This window comes from Lactuca serriola, chromosome 9 (genome assembly GCF_051521515.1).
Source record: "Lactuca serriola cultivar US96UC23 chromosome 9, Lser_US96UC23_V15, whole genome shotgun sequence".
NCBI classification, from domain to species: domain Eukaryota; kingdom Viridiplantae; phylum Streptophyta; class Magnoliopsida; order Asterales; family Asteraceae; genus Lactuca; species Lactuca serriola.
Genome location: NC_136416.1, coordinates 136,267,407 through 136,288,163, shown reverse-complemented (window position 1 = coordinate 136,288,163; position 20,757 = coordinate 136,267,407). Strand labels below are relative to the sequence as shown.

Sequence of the window (20,757 nt, the reverse complement as noted above, 5' to 3'; positions counted from 1 at the left end):
ATTTATAGATGAGATAGATTATTTTTATTCAAAATTACACAACAACATAGATATGTTCAAAAATAAAACTAGCAAAACAAAATAATACACTTATTTAAAAAAGTTTTTCCATTTTATTTTTTATTTCATCATTAAAACAAAATAATACACTTATTAAAAAAGTAGAAAAATGAAATTATACACTTATTTTCAAAAACGACATTAAAATGAGTTAACTTTTAAGAAAATCAAATGGAAGACCAGTAAATAAAATATAAGTAATGTAATATTAATTCTATCTGATGGTTTTAAAATATAAGTAATGTAATATTAATTCTATTTGGTTTTAAACGTTCTTGCAAGTAACCAGTGTACTAGTGGGATATAAATTTAATATATTAAATGTTGAAGGGATAAAAATAGAATATTATACAAGGGGGATATAAATTTAATATTTTAAATGTTAAAGGGATGAAAATAAAATATTATATATAAGTAAAGCACCATAAACTTAATATTAGATGCATTTCAAAAGTTGAAGTCTCAACAATCATATCACATCACATCAAAAATATAGATTGTGTTCGTTGAGGTATACTTAGACAAATAATTAAAGGTCCAAGAATATGGATTAGGCAAGAGTTATGCAAGCAAGCGACTTAAGAGGCATATATATATATATATATATATATATATATATATATATATATATATATATATATATATATATATATATATATATATATATATATATATATATATATAAGCTACTAAAAGAATAGCTGTTTTGCAGAAAACTATTTATAAGCTTTTACTCTGGATGTCTGATTTGATTATAAGAAACTAATTAACATTCATTCAATTCGACCCCATCCAAAGAGCACTAGTGATTCCAACTACCCCAAAATGCAGGGATGACAGGCAGGCAGGTGCAGCTTTCCCTATTTATGAACATAAGCAAACACCTTGTGGTTCTGGTTCTGGGGAGTGACTTGACTATATTTTACATATAATAATGATATAATAATAAATAAGACGAGACAAGACAAGACAAGGCATAAAGTTGTATTATCCTATACATCATCATTGGTCGTAATGGTTTGGTTTGTGTCGAAATCTAAGAAAATTATTGATGTGTTGTCCTTTGTACGTTGTGCTCTTGCTTCACTCAACAAAACTTTTGCTATCTTTTCTGCTGATGAATATACCTCAACTACATCTTTCTCCCTCGTCTTGGCAGTGCACAAACAAACAAGATTCAGGTTACAACACTTGAGATGATTTTAACTTAACTTAACTTAAGGCTAGAGTTAATGTAATGTAAACCTACCTGATGGACAAGTTGGATGGCCTTCTTAGAGTTGACAACATCCCAAAACCCGTCACTGCATCCAACCCAATCCAAACAAAATTAACATAACAACACAACTGAAAATAAATGAACACAAAAAAAGATTGCAATTTTTGCCCCAGTGTTCCCGAATGCAGTAATTCTGCATACACCTTTTCTTTTCATGACATTGTAATCTGACACATCTACCTCTACCCACCCATAGCAGTGAAAAATGATGTAAAACACAAATGAATCAAAGTACGTTGCTGTTTCTTGCAACTAAGCCACAACCACGTGTATATAAATATACGAATAGCAATAAACACTTAGAAAAGAGAAACTAACATGACATGTGAGGGGAGGGGAGGGGAGGGGTTAAAAAATAAGTTTAAAAAGAGTTTTACCTAGCGATTATGGCAAAATCCTGGGTTTCTGAATTCATGTAAACGACTTGACTTATGTAAGGTTCACAACTGAATCGAGCATCCTGCTGCTTCAGAAACTTGTCTCCCAGCATTCGTGCAAGGTTTAAACCTGAATTCATGTTTTAGAAATATGAATGGAGTGAAAAAGATTTTGATTTCTATATCAAACTCTCAAGTCTGAAATGAATTACCAACCACATAATCTTGTTTCCCCATCTTTCAGAGGTTCTCCGGTTGTTTGAATTCGCATTCTTTCATTATAACTGGCTACTCGATGGTCTTCCGACATCTTAACTTGTTGCCCTTTAACACTGAATAAATTTCAACAACAAAAGGTTATAGGTTATACACTACAATAACAAACAAAGGCTTAACTTTAATGTTTAAATAAGAAAAATATCTATCTATGTATGTATAACAATTAACAAACATACCTTGCAATACAGGCTGAATCACCAACATTTGCACATTGAGCAAAGTAATTGTCATGACCATCACCCCAAATTAGAAGCACTGTTGCAGTACAACCCTGAAAACAGTTAGATTAGTAGTTTAGTACATTAAATGCTTACAATTATTTCATTTCAATCATCATATGGTTATTTTACAAGAACAGTGTCGATATCAAAGGGACCAAAAATCCACTAAAGCAAAATGTAAATTACATCATCTTACTTTGGATCATTCATTAATTCAAATATGGTAGAACAAACTCTGATAGTTGGTTGCTAATTGATTAATTTAAGAACTAAAAGGGGGTGGGGGGTGAGAAAAATAAAAACCTCACCTCATATAAGTGGTCCATTTGTGCTTCTGTTTCAGAGAACGCTTCTCTAAGGACATCTGAAGCATCACAACGTGACAAAACATTCTCTCTTCTCAATGTATCTGATAAGATTCTAGTAACCATCTCAGGCATTATTCTGCACAATTTATTCAAGTGTTAAATAAAAACAATTTAATAGCAACCTACTTCTACTTTCATTGATTTCTTTATTATATTTAACTTTTTCCTATTGAAATGTTAACCAGCTATAGCCTATTACTATGATGGGTACATTATTCAAATACAATGGAAGTACAATGCTACAATTGAGTATGTTTTTCGAAATACAATGCCTCCATAAGAAGAAAAAAAAATTGAAAGTGTGATGTTGTAATAGGATTATAGGAACAGATGATATGGATAAGAAAAATGGCATATCAAAAATCGACATGCACTAATACTTTAAAAACAGCTTATAATACATTTTGAGATATGATAATAATTTAATGACTGCAAAGAAGGGTAGGGTAGTCTATTAAGATTGTTAATTTTAAATTTTTAATGACTGCAAAGGTGGTGGGAATGAAAAACTATACCCTAGAAAGTAAACAAGAATGTCTTAAGGCAATAAAAGACCATGTTTGTTTGTTTGTTTGTTTTTTCCATCAAGTGCTGTTTGGATAAATGATATGTAGAAATTATCTGAGAAAATGATGGAAAACTCGGGAAAAATAAATGAGGGGGTGTGATTTAATGGGGAAGTCTCCCTTCTCTCTAGTATGTTGTTCTTTCTGCATTAAGTTAAAAAGAAACACCTGGATACATTGATTGGGTTATTTGAAAACTTTGGAACCAGGGGGGTGGGTAAAAAAAAATCAAAAAATCCCAAGCTAGTAGGATAATTGAAAATGAGAAGGAAGTGGAACTCGACATAATTTATGTGAGATTAGAATTAGACACGAACAAGCGGGATCTTTCACACATGACATGGGTGACATAGCATAGTAGGGTAGGGGGTTGACATCAGGGTGGTGTGGTGGCCAATAATCAAACCAGAGATGTTTGCTGCTGGAACTGGACATAGGTTTTTAGGATTAAATATTATGTTCAATTCAAGCTAATAATTTAAAATGTTTTTATTTGACTATAATTGTTTTCATTTAGAATTTATAATTATAACGGTTTCAGATAACCAGTCAGCATTACTTAGCAGTTAGCAGATTAATCAGTCATTCTCAGACTTGATTCACTTAGAAAAAGAAAGTCTTTGTCCAGCCCAAAAGGACTTTTGATGGAAATAAAAAAATAAAAAACAAGCCATGCAGCACATGCTTCCAAGATGGTTGAATGATGAAAATGCAATAACCTGTCAAAAGTTTGACTTAGACACATAACATGCAGCAGCCAAAAGGATTGAATTCCTTTTTGGATGATGGCATGGCATGGCACCAAAGGTGAACCCTATAAATATTTGTATGTCTGTGTGTGTATTTGAGGGAGAGAGAGAAAGAGAGAGGGAGGGAATATACTGACTTGCTGGCAGATGTGGCAGCAGCTGCTCCCCCATGTCCATCACAAATACCAAACAGTCCAAACTGCAAAAAAAAAAAAAAAGAGATGATTGAATTGTATATATATATATATATATATATATATATATATATATATATATATATATATATATATGTATATGAGTGGCCCTTCCATTCCAATAAGAATTGTTAGAAATTACAATAATACCTGATGAGCCCCAGGTAGGGGCCACTGGTAATAACATACATCTTCCATCGGCAGTTTCTTCCCACCTCTGCGCACAGACATAGGATCTGAGACTACTCCAACTCCAAATGGGATCTTCCTATTAAACCCACCAGATGCAATTTCAACCTGCAACCAAAATCAAAAATCTCAACTCCAAACGAGAAAAGATTATTATTATTATCATTTATATAAAACAAAATACTAATGCTACTACAACTGAACGACTCACAGATATCTTTGAAGTTGTGCCAAGAGTTATTATGTCTCCACTATTCAGCTCAACCGGATCACCCCAATGTCTACTTCCAGTTTCAGGGTGGTGGACTGCCTTGGAATTCAACAGAGTTCCATTCAAGCTACCCATGTCAACCACCTCCCATTTCAACTTCTGAAATATATCCATATGCAACATACAATTTGTCATTCAACCAACACAGTCCCCAATTAAGATAAGATAATTACCATCTTACATTCAGGTTCCAATTTATCTTTGCATGCTTTCCTGACACTTCTGAATCTGTCACCAATACATCACTAGGAGATACTCTTCCAAGAATCAATGGGAGCTTAGATTTGTTTGTTGATTGTACAGAGTAACGTGCACCACGTGAAGGACCAGAAATAACCTCCAATGTCAGGATGCTTCCTGCACTTCTAACACATGTATATATGATGACACGTCTTGCCAAAATCTCATAACTCATAACAGTTGACTTGTAATAATCTATCTATCTATCTATCTATCTATATTCTATAATCTATATGCAAGGGAAGGAGAAATTACTTTGATCTGCAGTCCGCCTGGAACTATCATTATCTGACTTGATTCTCGATTTGTTGCTTATATCTTCCTTTGCACCATAATCTTCATCTCCAGCAGATTCCTTAATTACCAATGGACGCTTCAGTGTTTGACCCACCACAACACTCTCAGATGGATCAGAAATATCCAAAATAAGACTATCACCTGGGATAAGTATAAGTATAAAGCAACTTCTTTTTTAGTTTTTACTGTTGGAAGGAAAACTTTAGTCAGCAAAACTATATAGTCTATAAAAAACATTACATACCATGCGACACCTTGACCTGGGGAGGTCTGGGTGGAAGCCTATGTTTATGGACAACCCCATGGTTTTGGTGTGAACTGAGATGCCCATCAGTTTGATGATATGGACCTTCTGAAGGAGAATTCCTATGATGCTCATCGATGTTGCTCTCAACTTCATCCGAATCTTGAGAAATAAGGGGTCTTTCTACATCTTGAACCTATACAAGATAATGATCAATGTTACTCGCCAATAACTACACCAAATACATTCCTTTTTCAGATGGTGCATACTCCTAAGCATATACTAAATGAGTATCATCCTTTCAAAACGAAAAAAGTCACACTTAATATCAAGGTGCAGATTATACAGGTGCTGGTACTTGGTCTTAACTCTTAATAATCATCCTTTTATGAAAGTTCCTTTTTTTTTTTCTTTTTATTATGTCTGAATGTTTTCCTAGAATTTAAGTTTGCAACGTTTACCATGTGTATTAGTCTTGTTCATGTCAGGGTCAAGCCAACTAGTTTGGGTGAAGATTTGAATGTGCTTGCGTTGAAATATAACTGAGTCAACAGACACAGTCTCTTTTCCTAAACATGGTTCATAAATCTAAAAATGCGCTTACTTAATCAGGACTAAATCTTATTACAAACCAGCTTTCCATCGTTCAGTTATTCGATCATACGCGATTGTAAATACTGAAGGCCCAACAATTATCACCGCCTATAGTTTAGCAAAAACTACATCGCATTTTTATAATAATATACAAGGAAAAGCATAGACGAACAAAAACCCTAAGAAGAAATAACGAAAAATGATAGGGATATACGATGTGTAAAATCAATAAATCTGCGGATATAAGAATGCTAATCGATCAAGCACCAAACAATCAAAAAGACAAGAAATGGAGAAAGAAACAATACATCGGACGAGGTGGTAGCCTTGATGGTACGGGAACGGTAATTGCGAGCGAAAAAACGCCACGGTCTACAGGCGATGAGAATGATGATGAGGATCAGAAAGAGCATAAGGAGAAGGAGGTATGGTAGTAGACCACCGTTGGCGGTGACAATGCCGGCTACTACTGCTACCATCGGCTGCTTCGCCATCGATTGGGTTGAGACGTCTCTGTGTGCGTCAGGAAGAGAGAGAAAACTGAGCCAAACACCCCCCCTCACCCGGGCGCAGGCCTCTCTCTCACTACCGAGAACGTCGCTTTGAAATGGTCGTATTATTTTATATTATGTTACATCTAAAACAACAATTGCAAAATGTTATAATGTTATAATTTGAATATATAATTTTTTGTTCGACCTATTTTTTTTAGTAACGACCGGGGCGGACGTAAGATTTCATAGCAAGAGATTCACGAGAATTTTAATAGTGCAACGATAGTATGAAAAAAAAATCAAAAATTTTTGCACTACATCCGGTAAAACCACGTGTTGTCGATGCCACTAGGGCACCGTAGTAGAACTGTCCCGGGTAACAACTTTTAGTTTTTGTTCATATTTGAATAACTATTGTTTATACGTTTCACTAGAAAACTTGTTTCGCCTATTAGAAATAAGCTAATAGTATCCTATTATGAACATAACAGATCAAACAAATTTATTGGTCAAACGTGTACGAAAAAAATATAGTCACCTAAATATGGACAAAAATCAAAATTTGTTACCCATTTTGGTAATATTAGGTTATTTAGGGTAAGTGTAAATAGTCATAAGACCTACTGTTGTGACATGGAATCGGATTATCAGGTCTTTGTAGTGGATTTAGATCATAGATTTGGAGTAGGTGTCGTTTGCGAGTTCCCAACTTGATTCCTAACTGCCATCAAAGAGCAAAACCGTTAGAACCGCCCCAGTGACTGTACCCCGAAAGCATGCTCTGACGATCAAGTTAGATCAATGTGTATGAGGAGATAACCATCTTGGTGGGAAGAGTATGTATACAATAGAGGCTCATGTGTGAGAATGAGAGATCGTCCTCATGGAGGAGAAGGTTTTCTATTTATAGAGTTAGGTTAAGGGCCAGTCCAGTTCAGGCGTAACCAGGGCTAGGTTGTGCTGTCAGGAAATGTTGTTGGGCGGTGTTGCCAATTAGTATTGTCATGTTATTTAGGTAATATCAATGAAGTTAACATTATCACCTGCAAAAACACACTGACAACATAATATCAAAAATAAAGTACACATATCTCTAAAGCGCACACATTCCATATTAGTTATTTGCATTCTGGATATATGATTTTGCTTATTTGATTACAAATCATACAACAAAATACGTAAAAGTAACATGGTTCATGATATGTTTAGCTAAGGGATAATCCATTCTTCATCTCGTTAAATTTTTTGTAGTTTTTCCCCTTTTTGGACTTTGGTTTATATACGGGGAATCCGAGATAAGTCGGGTCCAAAACGGGTCAGTTGGGAGAGTATTGTCATGTTTATAGGGTTGGTAACCTAAAAAGGTAATAAACTTTGGTTTTATTCCACATTTAGGTAACCATTTTTTCCATACACGTTTAACCAATTTACTTGTATTACTTGTTCATGGTACGTTAATATCACCAGTAATTACCAGTAATAGTACCTTTTTTTAATAGGTCAGTTGGAAGTGTCATTTTGGTGTAACATGTCATTTTTGTGTCATTTTGGCTCACTCAGGGTTGCAGCTTAACCAAGTCTTACTGAAGTGTCATCCTATGGAGTGTCATTTTGGTGTAACATGTCATTTTTGTGTACCAATACAATAGGGTACCATACAGTCTCACAGACCCCTCACATGTTGAAGTAAACTATGAGTATATGATTGGGTTATCTTTTAGATCCCATATGTACATTTGAGGCACACATTGTGAGATACTAACCGTTTAGTATGGTTGAGGTCTCTTTGTGTTCATATGAGGAGGATATGTCATACCCAACACACGTATATATCTCTATATGTCAGACAATTGCCTCGATAAGGGTATTATCACCTTATATAATTCGAGGGATGCATCGAGACTGATTAATCACCCTTTCATTATGGTGTAACAACCTAATTTTCATGTTCGTCATCAAGGTTAGTTTCTGTTATGTTCTTTCGTTAATTTAACCTTTTATCATGTCCATAGTGTAGAGTGTTGGATTAGTCCTTAAAGTGTTTTAACTACCTTGAACACTTAGTTGTGGTCTTGGAGGGTTAAAATCACCCAAAAGGAGTTTTCAATCAAACTTGGAATGTACATGAGAGAACAGATTATCAGAAATATCTTTTATACATGTCGGGTTTCCCGCGGCACGACACACGGGTGTTCGTGGTGCTGTAACAAGGTTCATGTTTTTCCTTATCACGACTAAGTGACAAAACCACGACACGTTTTTTAGGTAGAGTACTCCTTTTTTGTTTTGTATCCTATTTTTTTATAGAACTCTTGTGCAAACTTTTAGGGTGCTTAATTCCTTACCGGAGGGTGTTCTTCCTATGTCAATAACTCTAAATATCTTGGACTAGAGGTGGGTCACCTCATGTTGCAAATCTAGTAGAACGTGTGAATCGATCCTAGGTTGTTGCATGATGCATGTACTTTAATCATGAATGGTATGTATGCTGAAAATGATGATTCCTTTTTGTGATTGAAAGTCTAGGATGTATTTGAAAGATCATTATGCTCAAAAATCATTATAGAATAATATTTACTAGATAATATATAATCATAAAGAGTCACACTAACAACAACTTGATGCAAATATATTATTTATAAGAATTTGATCCTTCGTAAATAAATATAACTCTAGTAATTAATTATAAATTATTTATTTATGAAAATATTAACTCTTAATTTTATGTCACACCCCCAAACCAGAACGGCAGAAACGTCTGGGGGTGGGTGACTTCATGTACAGTATCATAACAATTGAATAATAATGATCAAAGTCATACAACCATCATATTGATAATTTATAAGTTTACATTGTATTCAAATCGTTGTTTATTTGATACCAAATACATATGACATGATGCTTTAGCGCTCCATCCTCAAAAACCATATTGATTACTTGTTTACTGATTTCCTGAGAATACAAGTAGTTTTGAAAAAGTGTCAACAATTAAGTTGGTGAGTTCATAAGAGTTTTGTATGATAAAAATTTGACATTTTCCCTTGTAATTTAATAGAGTGTGATTTCCATAAAATCCAATATTTTCTTTTAAAATGAACTATAGATCTTAATCCCAATACCAAAATGGTAAGTAGTGTTGTACTGGACAATAGTGTAATGTAGCTTTATCATTATTTAAAACTGATTTAAGATAAGCTAGCCCCGTAAACCAAATGTATTGTTAATACCCCCCATGTCAGTTATTATAATCGTGCTAAACGACATAGATGGCATGTCACGACATTCTTCAGGCGTCGGAATGTTATGACATTTGTCACCCCAGAACTGTCGGTCTAACTGTAGCTAACAATTTGGGTGCGGGATTTTCAGTCTCGTATAGATCTATACACATGTATCACACTCTCTTATGGGAGATTCCGGTTATAATACAGGACTTTTGTAGGTACTCTAGTAAGTATGCGAAGATAGTGTCTCACAACCTTGTATCAACAGGTTTACTTATAGTGTAATGAAAACCCTTTTGTAAATGAAAATTTGTCTTCCATAGTGGTTACATAGTGTAAAATAATTATATCTTTAAATAATAATTTCTTTGTCCCGATAGGGTAAACTAGTGAAAATGACCCATAAACTATACTTATTATAGTTTATAAAAATGTTTCGTTGACATGTAAAACCTTTGTATGTAATGTTATCATTTTACCATTATAAAACTAATATGGAATGAAATAATTATATATGTATTTTTATATAATTATGTGCTTTGCTCAACATGTTACAAGGATGATAAAGTCTAATAAACTATACTTACATAGTTTATTATAGCAATTAAATTTGTACCCTATATATATATATATATATATATAATATATATATATATATAAGAATAACACAGCGTGTTTGTCCTTGTTTTTCATAGCTTTATGTTTTTATCAAAACTTTGTATGTAAAAGTTCACAAGTTTTGTAGTAAAGCTATATCATGTATTTAGCACTTTTTCGCAAAAAGTAAGAAAACGTATTTAAACATTTGTGTTTTAACGTAAGTTTTCTTGTGTTTTACTTGTATCCCCCACTAAAACATGGGAAAGTCTCGAAAAATGTAGGGGTATGTACTCACATTGAGTGTGAGTGTTGTTGGTTAAAGAGGTGATGGTGAAGATCTTCAAGCTTATAATACTTGAAGGTGGTTGAAAAACTCTTTGAAGATGGTATTATCCTATGAGTCTTAACACATGATAATGTGTGTAAATGAGGTGATACTAGCATGAAAGAGTGTAGATCACTAGATTAATCAAGGGATAGTTACCAAAAATTCTAGGAACCAAACTTGGAAAATAATCCTTGGAAGGTTGAACTTGATATTGAGAGAAAAAGTGGAGAAAAATGTTGAAATGTGAAGGGTGTTGGAGGAGCTCTTGATTGAAGCTATATAAGGGGGAAAAAAGGGTGGGGTGAAGTGACGTTTGCATTGAACTGTGTAATATATCACATTGGGAAAAGATCCACCAATCACGTTGCAGCACCACCGAAATCACATGGTGATTTTGGCCTAGCACCACCGAGATTACCAACTGAATTCGGTCATGGTACCACCGAGATCACCAAGTGATTTCGGCCTAGCACCACCGAGATCACCTAGTGATTTTAGTCATGGTGCCACCGAGATCACCTAGTGATTTTTGTCATGTTACCAACCGCAATCATAATGCTTTGGCTCCTAATCAGTTGACCTTTGTTGACTTGTTTGATTTTTTTGCTGACTTGTTGACTTTGATTGAGCCAGAACTACCATTTGTCACATTACCCCCCCGTTAGAGGGAATTTCGTCCTGAAATTAGTTCTAGAATGGGTACTCATGAGCTAGGGAAAAGATGTGGGTACTTCTATTTCATTTGATCTCTCGTTCCCATGTGTATTTAGGCCCTTGCTTGGCGTTCCAACGGACCTTCACTATGGGTATGCGGCTTTGTTTCGTCCTTTTCACCTCCCTGTCCATGATTTCCACAGGTTCTTCTATGAAGTGTAGACTCTCGTTTACCTTGATTTCATTGAGTGGGATCACAAGAGTCTCTTCGGAGACACTTCTTTAGGTTGGATACATGGAAGGTGGGGTGTACGTTACAGAGTTCTTGTGGTAGTCGAAGTTTGTAATCCATCGGGGCGATTCTAGCAAGGATTTCGAATGGCCCGATGTACCTTGGATTCAGTTTCCCATGTTCTCAAAACGTATCATTCCTTTCTAGGGTGTTACCTTCAACAGAGCGCAGTCACCAACCTGGAAATCCAAGGGTTTGCGTCGCTTATCTGCATAGCTCTTTTGCCGATCCTGTGATGCCTTTAATCGTTCACGGATCTGAACAATCTTCTCCGTAGTTTCACGTATGATCTCAGGGCCAATGAATGTGCTATTAAACACTTGTCCTCTCGCTAGCTACGTGTCACCAACTTCAGCCCAGCACAGAGGTGGTCTGCACTTGCGCCCATAGAGGGCTTTGAATGGCACGACTTTGATGCTAGTGTGATAGTTGTTATTGTATAAGAATTCAATGAGTGGTAAATGAGTATCCCAGGCTTTACCAAAGTCTATCACATATACTCTCAACATGTCTTCCAGCGTTTGAATGGTTCTGTCGCTTTGCGCGTCAGTTTGAGGGTGATAAGTTGTACTCATGTCGAGTTTGGTCCCCAAAAACTTTTGTAGTGACTGCCAGAACCGTGAGGTGAATCTACTATCTCTATCGTAAATAATGGATATTGGCACCCCATGTAGTTGTACAATTTCTTTAATGTACGTCATTGTAAGCTTCTCCATCTTGTCGGTCTTTTTTATTGATAGGAAAGTGTGCGGATTTGGTTGAGGCGGTAGGCCAACAAACCCTGGGTATTCTATCCTGATGGCTGATTGGACCCATTGCATGTTGGCATTCCAATCCGAGGACTGAATGGGCCTGGTCATTCTAATCCAATGATTGTTGGTCGTTATGCATGCTTGTATGTTTATCGTATGTGGTATTTTGGAAGAACTCACTAAACTTTTTTCTTTCCCAATTGTTTATGTTTTTCAGGTTTTATCGGTGATTATAGGAAGGCGAAGGCGAGACTGTACACACTCATCAACAACATGAAGATTCAACATTTCTTATATTACTCTGATTTTCAATAAATGTATTTTGGAATAAATGGTTTTCTTAATAATTGGTTTATAATTGGGAAGTTTTACCATAATAAAATAAAAAAATTTGGTTATGAAAATGGGATGTTACATAATTTTTTTTAATAGAAAGTAATTTTGATATGTCAAAAATTACTACTAAAAAATCTATAAAATAGGATGAAATATGATTTTCAGAACATTAGGTTCTAGAAAATAATACTCCACCAAACACCTTTAATAAATAATAATATTGACAATATAATACAAACTTCTGATGGAGTATTTACTATTGAGTTTAATAAAGAAAAAGATTTAAAATATGAAAATACCTTAATAAAAAGAACAAGATCAACCAGATCTTCACATTCATATATATCACCAACATATTATAAGGTAGAAATTCCTTCCATCCGTGTTCATACAGGAAAAATAAATAACTTTAAAAATTCACGATGATATTGTGTATGAAGCAGAGGAAACTACTCCTTCTTAAATGAATTTTAAGGAAAAAAATATATTTCAGCCCTGGTTCACATGCAAGTAAAATTATTAGTAATGAATTTTACTCAACCAAATAGGAAATTATCAAGTTATTTGAGCAATATTCTATAAAGGAATTAAAAGAAATTTAAAACAAATTTTATGATTATTTATCCTCTATAAATCAAATTATACATTTTATTCTTTGGTTTGTACATTATTTTTTAAAAAGTATTCACACGGTAAGAGATTATACTTTATCATGTGATAAAATCATAACAAATATATTTCCACTCCAAAATCCTTTTACAATTATTAATAATAATATTGTTATAAAATTTTCAGTTTATCAAAAACTTTTTGATGATAAGATTCTTATAGTAGATATCAATCATATTTATAGTATTATCCAACAGTTAAATTTTCATGATTTATATATTCTAGAATCATAGGAGAACAATTAATGGACTTATATAAAAAATTAGATAATATAAGTAATAATTTATCAATTAGGGATAATAATAAAAAGGTATAATGATACAGAATAAAGAAAAAGAAAAACAAATAAATACTACTATTCAACCACCACCTAATATTACTGGATATAAATTAAAAAACTATGATTATGTGTTAGATATTATTCAAGAAAAAATGAAAAAATTACATATTAATACTCTAGATAATTAATAAAAAATAGATAATATTCAGATAAATAAGATTAATAATTATGATAGGAAATTTTCTAGAAAACCTATCCAGAGATTATATTATTACCCTAGGTCAAGTCCCCAGGATATCCTACATATGGAACAATAATATGAAATTAACAATAGCTATAGTGATAAAAAATGTTTATGAATGAAATTTAGATGATTATACTGTAACACTGAAAATTTTCAAACCAAAATTTTCATTTTCAAACATAATAAACACATGTCATATTTCCCGAAAATCTCAAGTATCAACATTAATACATTTTATTTATCAAAAGTTGTTTATCACAAAAACCAGGATCCTCCAAAACATATCTCCAATGCGAATGTGTGTACAATCAAGCGGGCCTTCCCGCGATCATCGGAAGCACCTGAAACACATAACATGGTAAGCACAAAGCTTAGTGAGTTCCCCAAGATACCACACACAACTCATTAGCCACTCTAGGCTATAACTCAATAAGACCCCCCCGCTCAATGTGTCTCAGTGGGACCCTCCGGTCCCAACTCAACAAGCTCATAATAACAATACTCAGTATACATCACAAAGACACAATGCAAGATATCAAATACAAAGATAAGCACAATAAACTGCTCAATCACACAAAGGTACCACTCAAGGTAAGTATAGTGAGAAGACTCGCCTTGCAAGAAGTCAGCAAATCTCGAACTCAAATCACTGGTCTAGTCTCCGCCTAACATACACGACAATTATCCCTAATTAATCACGACTCTCAAGAGGTTACACTAACTCACAAAAGGGCAAAAGACCATTTTACCCCTTAATGGCCATAAATGTCCATAAATTAACCAAACTCTAAAAGTCAACGGCAAGGAGTACACTGCACGTACCAGCTCCTTACGCTGGGCGTACTCGGCTGCCATGCAGGCATCGGGGATGCGCGACCCCTATGTTGCGCGTACTGGAATTACGCCCGGTGTACGCTCCAGTTTCACCCTTCTCACTTGTTTCGTCTTAAACAGTTAAGACCTTGGCTCATATTACATATCTAGACTCTCTAATAGCTCTTAACCCATAAAGTCATTGACTTTAAGCCTTTGCATGGCTGATATGGTCACCAACACCCAAGATATTCACTCTTTTGTCTCAAGAAGCTCATAACTCATGAATGGATTGATTCCAATGACCAATATTGGATTTTTATGACATTACACCACTAATATACTCAAAAGGGGTTGGTCCTAGTCTCTAGAACTCAAGATCCCATAAACTCTCCACCTTTTTGGGACAAAACCCTAAAAGTCTCTTTTATGATGCACAAAACAAAAGAGTGGTAAAGTTTGAAGCTGTATACCTCTATATGAAGCTTCCAACTTAGATATGCTCAGATCCAAGAGCCTAGACTCCCACTCGTTCTTCTCCAAAGCTTTCTCTTATCTTCAAGAACACACAAGAACTCTCAAAGGCTCACAAATGCACTCACAAGCTCTAAAACGAGGGTTAGGGCACACTTAGGGTTTGATGTTTGAGAATGGTGGCCAGAAATGAGTCCATCATATCCTTTATATAGGGGACTCACCCTAAATTAGGGTTTTCACTCTGGGCCTAGTACGCCCAGCGTACCCTCTGGTACGCCCAACGTACTAGGTGGCTTCCACGTCAAATGCACGCATATGAGTACGCCGAGCGTACACTCACGTACGCCCCATGCACTCATTCACCACCTTATCTCATAAAGGGACTAAAAGGGACAATCACTCAAAGACTAAGGGTTACGAGGTATACCTGAACTCGGGATGTTACAATTCTCCCCCACTAGAATCAGACTTCGCCCTCGAAGTCATGCTCAACAAATAACTCTGGATACTGCTCCCGCATCTCAGGCTCCGGTTCCCAAGTCAACTCGGACCCTCTATGATGTTACCACTGCACCTGAACCATGGGCACCTCTTTATTCCTCAGAACCTTCACCTTTCGATCCAAAATCGCGATCGGCCTCTCAATGTAATTCAGGCTTGCATCCACCTAAATGTCCTCTAGGGGTACCACTGCCGTCTCATCGGCTACACACTTCCTTAACTGGGACACGTGGAAGGTGTTATGAATCTGACTCAACTCTGTAGGTAGCTCCAACCGGTATGCCACCTTACCCACTCTGGCGGTCACTCTGAAAGGACCAATGTATCGGGGCCTCATCTTGCCCTGTTTCCTGAATCGAATCACCCTTTTCCATGGGGATACCTTCAGGAGGACATAATCTCCAACCTGAAACTCAAGCTCGAATCGTCGCCTGTCTGCATAACTCTTTTGGCAACTCTAGGCCGTCAGTAACCTCTGCCTGACCTGCTGAATCTTCTCAGTCGTCTTCAACACTATCTCAGTGCCACTCATCACTCTCTGTCCCACTTCTCCCCAACAAATGGAAGTCCGACACCTCCTCCCATATAGAAGCTCAAATGGGGGCATATCGATGCTGGAATGGTGGTTGTTGTTGTAAGAAAACCTAGCCAAAGGAAAATAAGTGTCCTAACTTCCTCCGAAGTCCATCTGTGACTACCTGAAATTCCTATCTTGTAAGTCAACCAAATCCATCAAAAGTTCAACTTTGTTTCTGTTATCTTCTAGTTGTGTTAAGGGTCATACATAGGATTTTAAGCCTTGTACACTTTAGGATTGAGTGTTATGAAGTATAAGCTCGAGATCAGAAGGCTGCACCCGACCCAGAAAACCCAACATATGAGGTTCACGGCCGCAAACCCTATTCACGGTCGTGAACACTCTTCTGGCCGTGATCTCTCCCATATATATATATATATATATATATATATATATATAGGTTGAATCATCGAGAACATTATGACCAAATGAAAAAGTTACATTCACATAAATGATTAGAATACATCTAGAGCCAACCATAAACGCTCACAAACTTAATTCCTTATCATGTAACAGAATCATGCCTCCAAAGAAACGTAACCAACCCACCGGCAAAACACCAATCCTTCAGATGGATACCGCTACTTTTCAAGCTGCGGTCACAGCTGCCGTAATAGGTGTCATGACTCACCTTAACCCTAACAACGCAAATGGTAGTGTAATTGTTATCGGCAATCCCAATCAAAGTGATAACCAAGTACAACAACGAGTGCCTACTTACAACGACACTCCGAACCTCAAATCTAAGAACAAGAAACGGATGTTCTTGGATAAAAACGAAGGGAAAATCACCTCAAAGGTTAGCCAAGAGACAACAACCTATAGCAGCCTCTGCGGCCAAAAAATATGTTGCTCATACTACCGTTCCTACTGGTATCCTCGTTACCCCTATCCCAGCAAGGCAGTATGCGGGAAATCTACCCAAGTGCAAGGAGTGCAGTTTCCATCACCTAGGAGTCCGCTGAGTGATGCATTGCATGAACTGCAACATGAATGGACACACTAACCGTTTCTGCAGAATTCCGATCCGGCACATTACTTCAACTACCAATGTTGGAACCAGTCCAATACGCCACCTTTGTGGTGAAATAGGACATTTCAAGAGGGACTGTCCAACGGAGAAGAATAGCGGGGGAGCAGAAGGAGTTTGACCCCAGAATATGGAAAAGCATCAAAGAACCCTGCTATAATTTTGGTACGCTTCCAAAACTTATTAATTAATTATAATTATAATTACTCTCTCGTTCGAACCAAATCACAGCAATCGTATAAAACTCGGAACCCTAACAGGTAAAGCTATGATGATTTAGTGTATGCATTGGGGTCATTTATAATTAAGATTTGTAGAATTTGAGTGAGTGATTTCTCCTCATTTCATGTTCCTTGTTTGGTTGTGGATTTGGGGCAGGGTCACTCAGTCAACTGTCCTTCCAATCTGAATTATACATGACTGGTGTACACCAAACGATTATAGAGAGACCTAGTAGGGGTCATTTCATGAAAGTTCATTGTTTTAAATTACCAGAACCCTCGTTTAGTTGTATTTGTTAATTTCGGTAAAATAGGGTTCGTAGTAATCATACCAAGGTTAGCTCATCGTCCTAGTAATCACTCTTCGCCCAATCAACATAATATTTAATTCATCAAGAAGTCCGACATCATCATCCAACATGGTTTGGCTTGGTCCTTACCATGCAAAATTTTGTGTTGTGTAAAAATAACTCTTCCCTTAATCAACCGTCAGATGAAATTCTTCCGATCCATAATGCAAACCCTTATATCATCTCTTACTTCAAAACTTCAGAAGTACCTATGCGATGGGTACCACGCCCTTCTATCCTACTCAATAGTTAATAGACTTGAAGCGAAAAACACCAAAGAAGTCTTGGAAGTCAGTAACCACCCGAAGTATACCCAATAGGCATCCGAGAAAGACCACTCGTACCGCAGGCCAAGTTCAAGAATAGAGACTAAGAACTCATTAGGTTACTCAATCGCTGCTAAGTGTATACGCAAGAGTGGTATATAATTTAGACTCAACAAGATTTAGGATGTGTGATTCCGCCCTATCTCTTGTTCCTTGTCTGGTTGTGGACTTGGAGAAGAGCCACCCATCCGAACGTTTTGTCAATCTAAATTATATACAACTTGTATACACGAGGTGACGGTGGATGACCTAAGTATGAGTCTTATCATGAACTTCAGAGCAAAAGCCTACAGGCTTACTACAAACAATCGGAGATACTTAAGTGGAAGTGGTAACGGATTGCAAAGAGCTTCATAATAAAGTTAACCAAGGCGACAAGTGGACTTGATTGCTATTTTGGGTGATCGTCGTCATATTAGCCAAATCCGCACCCTTCCAACAATTTTAAGGAACCAGGCAAACTAGAGAAGTTAACTAGGTCATGTATCCGAGAAATTAGTTATACTACACGGTGTTCCAGTATCTGTTATCTCCGTTTGAGATAGTAGAATCATCTCCTAGTACAGTAAGTCACTTCAGAAATGTTTGGGAACTAGGCCAGTCATGATGCATAGCCTACCATCCTTAAACCAACAGACAGAATGAGGGAACGATTCATTCATTAGAAGTTGTGCGAAGAGCATATGTGATAGACCTGGGTAGAACAAGAATACCCACCTACCAACTAGTCAAGTCCTTGACCATGCTAGCATTTAAAGTTACTCCATTTGAAACCCTCTTTGGTCGCAAGTGCATATCCTTTCTGCACTGGATTAAAGAAGGCGACACGCAACTAGCTAGAGGTCCAATTTCCAGACGACACCTTCGCTGGTGCGGAATTCATCCGAGAAACTACCGAGAAGAGAGTACAAATCCAGTAGCGACGTGAAGCTCCCAGAGTCAGTCAGAAAAGCTAATGCCTTCGATAAAGTGAAAACCCTTGGAATTCGAGGTTGGTGACCTTGTCAGGTGAAGGTCTCACCAGGAAGGGTAGAATATGCTTTGGAAAGCGTGGAATACTAAAGCCAAGGTACATAAGATCATTTGGAATTCTTGCTAGAGTTGATCCAGTAGCTTATAGACGCCGACTACCTCGGCAATCCAATAACATACACCCTACTTTCCACGCCTTGAACATGAAAACTAGTCATTCGACGAGACTTTTTGTTATCCCACTCGCTTTGATCGAGGTAAGCGAGAACCTCAAACTTTGTGGAAGAATCCATAGAAATCCTAGACAGCGAAGACGTTAGGAATAATCAGGTCCCTATCCCGATAGTGAAAGTCCGCTAAAATGCATAACGAGGACCTGATTCACTTAAGAACGGGAGGATCAAATGGAATGTGAGTATCTGTACCTTTCACCTTCGTCCATGTATATTCCTAAGACTTAATTTCAGGACGAAATTCCCTTTAACGGGGGGATGATGTGACAACCCGAAATTCCTATCTTGTAAGTCAACGAAATTCATCAAAAGTCCAGCTTTGTTTCTGCTATCTTCTAGTTGTGTTAAGGGTCATACATAAGTTTTTAAGCCTTGTACACTTAAGGATTGAGTGTTATGAAGTATTAGCTTGAGATCAGAAGGCTGCACCCAAACCAAAAAATCCAACATATGAGGTTCACGACTGCAAACCCTATTCACGGCCGTGAACACTCTTCTAGCCGTGATCTCTCCCAGTTCTCCAAGCTCCAGACTTGAACTACCCATTCTCTCTCAAGGATCATCAAGTGAAGGCTCACTTTTCACTCCAAAACGTAAGCATCTCATCTCTATTCTTGTTTATGCTTGAAACCTCTTTTGATTACACCATTGATTCATCATCATCTTCAAGATCTTCAAGGGTTCACGGCCATGAACCCTTCATAAGGGCCGTAAACCCTTCCTAGGATCTTGGGCCGTGAACCCTCCTAAGGACGTTGTCACACCCCAAAACCGGAACGGCGGAAACGTTCTGGGGTGGATGACGTCATGTCAAGTATCACAACACATGCATATAGTAATCAAAGTACAACAATACATTGCATTAATAGTAATAATTTTACATGGTTACATTACATAGTATCGAAGTAATACATTTAATATAATAAGTACAGCAAGGTACTAAGCCATCTTCATCAGCAGCTCCGGGGGATGTACCTGTCTAATTGCTGACCTGAGATTACAAGTTATTTGAAAAGCGAGTATCAGCATTTTTACAAATGCTGGTGAGTTCATAAGCATTTAGTGACATTTCATTCAAATAACTTAATAAAGTAATAGTTTAAGAGGTTTCAGAGTATTAGAGTCTTTTCCAGAAAATCCTATATTTTCTTTAAATAAAGCAGCCTTCTACCAAGACTGGTCAGTGATGTGTGGTAAAAAGTAGTTTTCCCTAAGTTGCTATCATTATCAAAATACTAAATTTGAATATTGAGGAAAGCAAACGACATCAGGGAATATCATACGCCTCAGCAGTGAGGACTGCTGACTAAGGCAAGAACCATAGACTCCAGGGAGGTATCAATCAAATGATACGCCTGGTTCAGTCTAACTAAGGGGAGACACAGACCCCAGAAGGTACTAGGAGAAAGGTACAGCTAGTAAGGTCTAAAACAGTGAATATAGACCGAAGACGATA

At 36.6% G+C, this 20,757-nt stretch overlaps 1 protein-coding gene across 2 annotated transcripts; it reads right to left on the bottom strand.

The window, feature by feature from the left end:
• Nucleotides 1-764: 764 nt before the first annotated feature.
• Nucleotides 765-6,533, bottom strand: KAPP (kinase associated protein phosphatase). 2 transcript variants are annotated; one of them, XM_079020085.1, is made up of 13 exons: nt 6,237-6,532; nt 5,335-5,530; nt 5,049-5,231; nt 4,735-4,910; nt 4,494-4,652; nt 4,244-4,390; nt 4,037-4,098; nt 2,525-2,660; nt 2,172-2,266; nt 1,933-2,048; nt 1,717-1,846; nt 1,310-1,364; nt 765-1,211 (listed from the first exon to the last, which is right to left on the bottom strand). In XM_079020085.1, the coding sequence occupies exons 1-13, from the start codon at nt 6,420-6,422 to the stop codon at nt 1,053-1,055; spliced, it is 1,800 nt and encodes a 599-aa protein (XP_078876211.1). In that variant the 5' UTR covers nt 6,423-6,532; the 3' UTR covers nt 765-1,052. The 2 variants fall into 2 exon arrangements, 1 of the variants encoding a protein (XP_078876211.1); XR_013691416.1 differs by having other exon boundaries at nt 1,128-1,211; nt 1,929-2,048; nt 6,237-6,533.
• Between the last annotated feature and the right edge of the window lie 14,224 nt (nt 6,534-20,757).